The sequence below is a fragment of the Setaria viridis genome, chromosome 3 (assembly GCF_005286985.2).
Source record: "Setaria viridis chromosome 3, Setaria_viridis_v4.0, whole genome shotgun sequence".
Classification (NCBI taxonomy): domain Eukaryota; kingdom Viridiplantae; phylum Streptophyta; class Magnoliopsida; order Poales; family Poaceae; genus Setaria; species Setaria viridis.
The window spans coordinates 46,948,366-46,957,757 of record NC_048265.2 but is presented as its reverse complement, the minus strand read 5'-3'; the positions used below and the strand labels follow the sequence as shown (position 1 = coordinate 46,957,757).

The 9,392-nt window shown below is 47.2% G+C and overlaps 2 protein-coding genes across 3 annotated transcripts; both read left to right on the top strand.

Annotated features, from left to right (window-relative positions):
- The first annotated feature begins 344 nt into the window (after window positions 1-344).
- On the top strand, window positions 345-1,986 carry LOC117850733 (uncharacterized). Its single transcript, XM_034732593.2, has 4 exons — window positions 345-901; window positions 996-1,208; window positions 1,303-1,434; window positions 1,532-1,986. Exons 1-4 carry the CDS (start codon window positions 440-442, stop codon window positions 1,616-1,618), a joined length of 894 nt encoding a protein of 297 aa, XP_034588484.1. The 5' UTR covers window positions 345-439; the 3' UTR covers window positions 1,619-1,986.
- A 1,550-nt stretch (window positions 1,987-3,536) lies between these two features.
- LOC117850732 (cytoplasmic tRNA 2-thiolation protein 2) lies at window positions 3,537-6,463 on the top strand. Of its 2 annotated transcripts, XR_004639355.2 has the most exons (8): window positions 3,537-3,945; window positions 4,237-4,585; window positions 4,668-4,754; window positions 4,844-4,965; window positions 5,045-5,123; window positions 5,299-5,687; window positions 5,899-6,052; window positions 6,286-6,463. XR_004639355.2 is itself a non-coding variant. In XM_034732592.2 (7 exons), exons 1-7 carry the CDS (start codon window positions 3,629-3,631, stop codon window positions 5,942-5,944), a joined length of 1,389 nt encoding a protein of 462 aa, XP_034588483.1. In that variant the 5' UTR covers window positions 3,537-3,628; the 3' UTR covers window positions 5,945-6,463. The 2 variants fall into 2 exon arrangements, 1 of the variants encoding a protein (XP_034588483.1); XM_034732592.2 differs by having other exon boundaries at window positions 5,899-6,463.
- The last annotated feature ends 2,929 nt before the right edge of the window (window positions 6,464-9,392 follow it).

Genomic DNA, 9,392 nt, shown 5'->3' with positions numbered 1-9,392 from the left:
ACCCTGTCTCACCATAGACTTCCTCTCCCTCCCCTTGATAAACCAATGATTAGTGAAGTGTCCCCAATCATGGAACCTTCTTCTCAGACAGGCCACGGCACTGTAATCCCGGATAAGTCACTGTCTTGTCTACCAACTAGCAGTTGAAGTTTTCTGATCTTGTAACCTTCACGTCTCCAGGATATACTTTGGTTGATTTTAATCGTTAACTTATAGCCATAAACTTCGTCCCAAGCGTGGACTGCCATTTCTTTAATCAGAGTCACATTTTTTAATTTTGAAGATGATGCCCAGCCCAGCAACCTTTCTGAATTCTTGTTCCTGAACAGCATAAAAGCACCTGCACAGTTGTGCATTGGTCTTCATCCAGCAAACATCTCAGACACACAAAAACACTACACAATCACCTCTGACCTCTAAGTCCCCATTGCACATCACAATGGAGGCTGGAGGGTTGATCACTGAGGTCGGTTGGACTGAGTTCGACTTTCTGTCGCATGGAGAGGAGTCAGAGGTAATGGCCCAGCTGCTAGGTGGCTTCCCCTCCCATGGTGAGGAAGGCCACCAAGATCTGCCTTGGTCCGATCAAGCTTCCAATGCATACAGTGACAACATTGGAAGTAGTCTTGCTGTCCAACCTGCATATGAGGGCTACTATTTGAGCAACTCCAATGAAGCCCTCGGGATCAGCTCCTGCATTGCACCTGATGACCTGGGCTCGGTCCAGGAGTACGGTGCAACTGAGTTTGTCAACATGTTCTCAAACCATTCCCCTAATTTTTATGGGAATGGTGACCGGAGCTGCGAGGATCTGGATGTTCCAAACATGAGTATGCTCGACTCAGTAAGTGCTACCAACAAGAGAAAGCACTTGGCTGAAGAACTCGATGGCCAAACAAGAGTAAGTCTTCGTGATTATCCTTTCTAGCATCAATATTATGGCTAGAAACCTCATGTTACTTACGTAAGTGCTTAATAAAATGGGATAAATGCAGGGCCGGAAATGCGCACGGAAAGTTCAAACTAAACGAACGAAGAGGGCCAAACAGAGTAGAGATGAGGATGCAAGTAGGAGCCCAACAAGCTGCTGCACTTCTGACAGTGACTCGAATGCCTCTCTGGAGTCTTTAGATGCTGATGCTCTTCCGAAAGGCAAGGCTCGGGCAGGCCGCGGTGCGACAACTGAACCCCAGAGCATCTATGCAAGGGTACTATATATGATCATCCTAATCTGTTCATGAAAATGTCACTCCTCTTCATAACTGAATCTGACAGTACTGTTGCTGTTCTTTGGTTATGCAGAAAAGGAGGGAAAGGATCAACGAGAGGCTGAAGATTCTGCAGAACCTGGTGCCCAACGGGACCAAAGTAGATATCAGCACCATGCTTGAGGAGGCAGTCCACTATGTGAAGTTCCTGCAGCTTCAGATCAGGGTGAGGATTTGCAGATTTTTCTGATAGTGTTGGCGCCATCCATGTTGTAGCGCAATGACGACATTCCACTGACATTTTCCTTTTTCTGAATCTGCAGCTCCTGAGCTCGGACGACATGTGGATGTATGCCCCGATCGCGTACAACGGGATGAACATCGGGATCGATCTGAGCATGGACAGATGATCAAACGCGAACAATCGTGATCAAGGAAATTTGTTACTTAACCGATGAAAAATGTGCTTGGTATAACCAGTCTGAACTTTTTATACAGTTCGAGGACCATAGGTACAGAAGCAGCGTGCTAGGCGCAGACTCTGAAACTTCTGAAGGCAAGGGAGTGACAAGCTGCCTACAGCCTACTGCACCACTTACATCAAGAGATCGTTTTACTCCCAAATTGCACGGGACATTTTTCTTTTCTTTTGTCTCGAGAAGAGGCATCTTTTAACAATCAGTAAACTGAGATATTTTTCCCCTTTATTATTATATGTAAATTGTACAAGTTTTTGTTTCTTCTCTTTCGAGCAAATACCAAGAGCAATTCACACTCCTCCTACTACTCCTGAAACCGGACACGTGACCTCCCCCATCTGATTTCACCCGATTTTCACCAACGTGGTGCTGATATGGCAGCGATTTTGAACCGACGTGGCACGGGTTCACATGTCATCCTCTAGCTTCTTCTACGCTTCCAGTGCGCGAGCGGTGCAGCCTTCCTCCAACCCGCATGCCCGCCGACGAGCTCGGCGCTGTCCTGGCATTCTCCATCCGCATGCATGCGGACGAGCTCGGCGGTGCCCTGCGTTCTCCCTCTTGCGGCCGAATGCGGCTACTCGGGGCTACCCCCAGAGATTCCATCAAGCTCCGTGCCATATATAGCAGGGGAGGCGCCTGTTGGTGATTCACCATTGGGGCCTCCCGCAGCAGCGCACAGGTGCAGCCTGCCGGGCCCATTGCCACAGACGCAGAGACAAATCAGTCCATGGGACCGAGGCAGAGAAAAATAAAGGACTGATGCTTCAATCTTCTAGAGAAGTAAAACGGAGGTAGAAAGGTGGATGCTTGAGCTGCCAGTTTGCTATGCGCTCTCGAGAAGAAGATTCCGAGAGAGAGATACATGCCTGCTTGGATTTGGAGAGGATTAAGAACCGATTGCTTCTTGCGTGTAGGGTAGGAGCGAGAGGAGAGGTGCTGCTGCTTTCTTGCTGATTGTTTTCTCGGTGAAGAGGGAAAGGAGATGAGCCACTACCGTGCGCTATGCTTGGTCATGGGAGAGAGGTGGCGCAACAGCTACCAGAATTGGAGAATTAGGAATCCGACGATTGCTCTTCGGGGGAAATTAAGATGGATTGGAGAGGAGGAAGGAGATCTGCTGCTCCCGATCCAATCCCTGCTCGTCCCACCGTCAGACCTCCAGGACCGAGCAGAAGCACAACCTGAGCGGACGAACGGGACCCCATGATGCCTTCTCCCTAGTACCGCATCTTGCCGTAGCAACCGACTGCCAATTAAAGCATCAGCGAGGCGAGCCACCAGAGCTTCCGCGGTCGCAGTCCACTGATTGGCGATGTTCAATCCGCAGTCGCAGCTCGGGCGCCTTCGTGCTGGTCACGCTCTCGAGATGGTCCCTGCGGATGGAGACTCCAGAGCAACTATGCCTCGTGTGGCGCCCATCAGCTGTAGCGGTGAGTGGCGGCACCAGCTCGACGGCAAGAAGCGGCGGCGGCTGGAAGCGGGCGGAGGAGGTGGTGCCGCATATCGGCGCAGACTGCAGATTGAAAGAGAAGATAGCCCCTGCCACGTCCATCATCTCTGACACGTCAGCCCGCGCCACGTCGGTTCAAAACCGGTGCCACGTCGGACAAAACTGGAGTGGAATCGGATCAGGGAGGTCACACGTCCGGTTTCAGGAGTACGAGGAGGCAGAACGGACGGTTTTGTAGTTGCGGGAGAAAACACGGACTCAGTCCATTGTCGAGGGGGGTAAGTAGTATCCAAACAGCCATGTTGGGCTTAGTTGATCTCTCGTTTGGGCCGCGCCAACTCCATCCATATGAGCCCCAAAACGAAGCCCAATAAACGTTTCGCGCACGCACCTGAGCGAAGAGAGAGAAGGGAATCCCCAAACCTCCCCTACACCCCGCGCCGCCGGCCGCCGTCCCCTTCCGAACCTTCGTCTCCCTCGCGCCCGCCATGGCCGCCGCCTCCGCCTGCGGCGGCGCGGGCTGCGGGCCGCACTGCTCCTCCTCCTCCGGCTCCGCCTCAGGCGCCGAGGAGGACGCTCCGGCGGAGAGGATGGCCCGGCTTTCGATCGCCACCGGCGCCGCCACCACGTGCGGCAAGTGCGACGGCGGCGCCCCGACCGTCGCGGCGTCCGGGGGCGCTGGCATGTGTCGGGAGTGCTTCCGGGCCCACCTGTTCGGGAAGTTCAAGCTCGCCGTCACCAGCAACGCCATGGTGCGCCCCACCGACGCCGTCCTCCTCGCCTTCTCCGGCGGCCCCGCCTCCAGGTCTCCGATTCTCTCGGATTTCCCACCGTCATCATTACTATGTCTTCTCTCTACCTGGTAGTTTGGGCAAATTTGTGCACTGTGGCAAGATCAACATATGCCAGCTTAAAAAAGAAAAGGATCAATACCCACGGCCAACATATAGCATTGGGTTTGAGCTCTATTGCAAATTAATGGGTCATGGGTGGCAGGGTAATCGGTTAGGTACTTAGGTCTTTAGTTTTCGATGTTGCTTCACTTCCATGGTTTTGTTATAATCCCACTGAATCGAATTGTCGCCACACAACCCAGGGTGGCCCTGCAATTCATACACGCGATGCAGTCCAAGGCGATCCAGAGCTGGGAGACGAGCAACTCGCAGGCCCTGCCGGCCTTCGGCGTTGGCGTGGCGTTTGTCGACGAGAGTGTCGTTTTGGCGAGACCGGAGCATGAAACTCAGACGGCGACTGAAGATATCAAATCGATCGTGTCGAGTTTGTCACCCGGCGATAAGCAAGTGCACGTTGCCCCTCTTGAGGACGTATTCTCATCTGGGTCAGAGGACAAGGTGGCCAGGCTGAAGGAGGTGGTCGGCATGATCGATGATGAGACAGGGAGGGATGACTTTATTCGATGCTTGCGCATGCTTTCACTGCAGAAGGTGCTTCCCTTCAGTGCTTGTCCATGCGCTCGCATGTTTTTTTTATACCAAACTTACAATTCCATGTTGATATTTTGCTCAGATTGCACTGGAAAATGGCTACACCAAGATCATGCTGGGGACATGCGCATCTGGAATAGCATGTCATGTGCTATCTGCCACCGTGAAGGTATGTTGCTAATCTGGTGATGCTTCATACTTCTTGAAAAGATCTCATGAGAGTGTTGAGAGCTTAACAGAATTACCAATTTTTCCCAGGGGCAAGGCTACTCTTTACCAGCTGATGTCCAATATGTTGATACACGGTGGGAAGTACCTGTGGTTCTTCCACTCCATGATTGCCTTGCCCAAGAGCTTAGCTTGCTCTGTGAACTTGATAGGTAAGATCAAAGTTCATTTATTAATCTAGTTGTTTGTTTTCTTCACAACGTCTTTTATTCTAATGGGTTCTATGCTCAGTTTAAAGATGCAGCAACTTCTTGATAGGCCTTGCAGGGGCATCAACAGCTTAGTTGCATCGTTTGTTTCACGACTAAGGGTAGGTCCTCTTGTTCTTCGCATGCCACTTGCTTACCAACTTGACATTTTAGCTATTCTGAATTAAACTAAAACTGAAGCTGTGTTCTTGTTTAGTGATTACTTTTATGAATATCTTGAGGAGCAACACAAGTCGTGATTTTTAACATTTTCTAATTTCTATTTTCTATTTACAGGAAGAGAACCCTTCTCGAGAGCACACCATTTTAAGAACCGCACAAAAGCTTAAGCCATTCTCTTTTAATAAGTTCTCAGCAAACGGCTATCATGATTTCCTGCCATCACGGCTTCGACCCAAGTTTCAGAATGTTGATACCAACGAGTCTACTTTCTCTGAGATTCTCTGCCTGATATGTGGAAGCCCGTTCAGTGAATCAGAACTCCAGAATTTGGAAAACACAAAGCACAAGGCCCAGAAGAAAATTGATCTTTATACTGCTCATTGTTGTCAAAGCTGCCATTTCCAGATTCTACCATCTGCTACAGATACGTATGGACAATTCTTTTCACTACTACCGAAGTTTTGGACTGAGAAAGTGGACACTGCATCTGCCAGCTCACTAAGGTGAGGCTTTGTAGGCTGCCTCATTGTCTGGGTATTTATTGTGCATGTTATCAGTGATATACTAAAGGAAAACATTAAACCTTTCCGTGTTGCTTCTTAGCATGATGTTTAGTTTACATGACCACTTGTTTCCACATGTTCAACACTCCATTCATTTGCTAATATCATGTTTGTTCTTCAGTGCACTGATTCAGCAAACTGTTTATTTCAGAGATCAAATAGAAGACTACCTGCTGGAAGATGATGATGAAAACTGAAATTATTGCTTTAGTGAAACCCAAACTTGTGAGAAAAAGTTGTCTGGTTTCATGATTAAAGTTGAAGGAGTCACATTTCTTTTTTCATATGGTAACGCCAGAGTGCTGGTATATACTGACACACATGTTTTACTACTGTTTTGTTTGTTAAGCAAGAAAGCCAGAAGAGACCCTTTCTGATTGTACCTCACACAGCATGCATAGAACTTACGGATAGCAGTGTTTCTCTCCAGTATGGCACTGCTTTTAGTCAATTTTTTTAGACACCCTTACAATTCCATGCATTATATTCTTCCTGGTATTCTGTAATTCTTCGATCAACTTATCTGGAATCTGTACAGTGATCAGGCAAACCATCACGAGCAGCAAGTTTCCACTGATTTTAGAAGACAGCACAGTTTGGATAGCTGAAGGTTTCCCACTTCCATGTGATTTCATATTGATTGGTCTGTACTGTGCCAGCTATTCTGTAGCAAAGATTGTACCAAGATGAATTTATCCAATGATGTTTTTGGACCATCCGTTTTCTGTATAGATCTTGTATTTACTGCAGTTATAACATATTAATCCTTTGTATTTGACTCAAAGCACACTTTTGGGACGTATAGATAGACGCTGCATCCTGGTCCTTGGTAGGGCTGAAGGGATGCACATCCTATCCCCAATGCAAAATGCCAAGCATGTATACAACTGTACACATCACACATCACATACAAATGTACAATACTAAGAGTTGCAGGAAACAAAAATGGTAATGGCACTACAGATAAGTGGTCCCTTGCGTTTTGCTTTGTGCAACTATGTAATCAACTTGCTTTTCACTGCAATATCATGTAACTCTTGGTATTTCATTCCTGTGGGTGACAGTAAGTCATTTTCTACTAAACCTTTGGCTGTCTTTTCCCCTGCATTTTAGTGCATCGTCTCTTCTACTAACCACCACGTTACAAGTGTATTGGAGACTTTCTTGTGAAATGCATCGCATGCGTGCTTGCATCCATGTGCACTTCTCAGTGTTGCTGAACCCACACACTGGTCAAACATTGGGAACCTATATCTTATGAGTAATTAGGTTAAAGCTTGTAAAGGTTAGACCTTTTATTGTTAGCCACTTTAATCTGATTGGGTTGGCATAAAGCCTGGCCAGTAATCTTAGCCAACGTGCAAGGGCTTATCCAGCTTTTCATCAATGATGACAACACAAGTGCATACAAAGTCCCGCAAGGGCCTACAGAACCTTTCATTTTAGATGGTTGGAGCAGGTTTTATAAAACCGACTACCTGCTGATGGATGATGTTGATGGATTCTGGCAGAGCTTGACAAAAATTTCAAACTTTCAAATGTTCTCCACTCTTGTTCAAACTATAAAGTATGAGAATAAATAATGCGGATATTGATTAAGAATCCACTAAAATGGTCCGTAATTTTCTGCAAGTTGGGCTGATAGCCTTCCGATCTCTACTTCTAAATTTCTAATGACACCAGCAGAAGAAATGCTATATTTTGTTCTTGTTTGAAGGATTATTTTGTTGCTAATGGCTGCAATTGCCACTCAAATTGCTTTTGAACTCGTGCTTTAAAATCTCTGTAGATCTATGCAGCATGGGTGGCAGGCACTCTGTCCTGAGCTATCCAATCAACCCATCCTTGTGGTATTGTTGTCCATGACATCGCATGGCAGTGGTGCTGCGTGTGCTACCATCAACAGTAGAGGCGGTGCTTCATCAGCAATTGTTTTCTCTTTGGGCAGCAAGGCTGACCCCAAATAGGCCTGGAAACAAAAGGTAACAAATAGGGCTACCAGATATTGCTCCTTGTACTAACCTAGCTTCATATCTTTTTTTAAAAAACTTAAAACCCGGCTGAGAGTGCCGGATTTGTATTAATTAAAAGAGGAGAGAGTGATAAGGCCTAGACCCAAACAAAAAGGAAAAGCTATAGCTGTACGAACATGAAAGAAAAGCGCTCACTCCTCCATTTCGACGATAGCACCTAGGTATCTGGCTCCCGCTAAGATCCAGCATCGCGCTTCCTCTTTGATTTTGCCAAGCAGTTGGTCTAGACTTTTGAACTTGGTCTAGACTAACCTAGCTTCGTATCATAGTTTCAAGTTCATACTATAGCATCATTGGTGTTTTGGTGACTCAAAAGGCTAACCTAAGCTAACGCTACAACTAGCATGTTCAGGTTCGGCACTTGTAGAGTTTAGCCACTGTGTGACTTTAGTGTGTTTAGTGGACAAGACTTCCATCCACACAGTGCCCACTTTTGCTTACTTCATTCTAACAAGCAAAGGCCCATTGTGTCCCCTAGTGATTGGCACAGCCCCCTGCTGTCATTGAAATATGTGGAGATGGGGGGAAGAAGTTAAGGCCCCCCTGTGACATTGACATGACCAAACCTGGGCTTCATTTGGACATATTTTATCATGCTTTGATCCAAAAGCTTGAAGCATTGGTCAAAGAAAACATTGGTGAGTGGGGAGGAAAAAAATCTGCAAGTGGCACAGTAGATATGCATGCAGTTTCTGAACCTTGCTTCATCAAAGTGGTTGTGGGTGCACAACTGCACACATGAAAGATCTCTGCTTCTGGTTCTTGTTTACTTGCTAGTTGCTGCTGTTATCACCTCATCTGCATTAGGTTTGCCTAATTCTAGTGATAATTCGAAAGAGTGGTGAGGTTCTAGTCAACACTTGTGGCTTGATTCTTGAATTATTGAATAGTGGGATGTACACACTACTGTGGGGGCTGGGGTGCCTGAATTCAGGGCTGGGCTATGCAGGGCTCTGTAGCAAACTTGACAAGATGTGTCATGGGTTGCTTGATTCGTGACACATACCTGCTGGCTTGCAATGCATAAATGCATGTCGATGAAATCGAATTCAAATGTCATGGCTGGTTTGTACCATTCATGTACAATTGTCCACCGCAGACGACATTGGTGCTCAGCATGGCTTGTACAATCTTTAAATGCAGCGTGCTGGTTGGTTCCATATGCAGGACCGTCGGTCACAGTGGATCAACACGGCAGCGAGAGCCAGCAGCAGTGAACTCTGAAACTTTGATTTCCTGCAGAAATTTCTACAATTTCTGCAAATCCATGCATGTTGAACGACAACAAATCTGATATAATATAATCCCGCCCTTCAGCTAAACTTGCTCATAATCTGAAGAAGCTCTTGGTCCATCATCGAAGTCACTCGGCTGGATTTGAATGTTTCAGAGCTTTCAGACAGTCCATGTAATAACAAACGATTCAGGTCAGATCTCAAACTTCCCGACACTGCAATTTGCGATTTGTTTTTCTCCCCCACTTTCATCTGAAATCCTTGACGCTTGTGATGATCCAATCCTGTGCTCACCCTTCGTTTTCAGGCGCGGATTCTCGCTCGTCCTGTTGCCCGAGCCTCGCCGTCGCCGATGGATCACCAGACGCAAACGCCGG

Excerpts from the sequence above, each read along its gene's own strand:
- LOC117850733 (XM_034732593.2), top strand. The coding sequence starts at position 440 with ATGGAGGCTGGAGGGTTGATCACTGAGGTCGGTTGGACTGAGTTCGAC. Across the intron at positions 1,209-1,302 it reads CCCAGAGCATCTATGCAAGG|AAAAGGAGGGAAAGGATCAA; the intron begins GTACTATATATG and ends TTGGTTATGCAG. Across the intron at positions 1,435-1,531 it reads TCCTGCAGCTTCAGATCAGG|CTCCTGAGCTCGGACGACAT; the intron begins GTGAGGATTTGC and ends CTGAATCTGCAG.
- LOC117850732 (XM_034732592.2), top strand. The coding sequence starts at position 3,629 with ATGGCCGCCGCCTCCGCCTGCGGCGGCGCGGGCTGCGGGCCGCACTGC. Across the intron at positions 4,586-4,667 it reads GCATGCTTTCACTGCAGAAG|ATTGCACTGGAAAATGGCTA; the intron begins GTGCTTCCCTTC and ends TATTTTGCTCAG. Across the intron at positions 5,124-5,298 it reads CGTTTGTTTCACGACTAAGG|GAAGAGAACCCTTCTCGAGA; the intron begins GTAGGTCCTCTT and ends TTCTATTTACAG.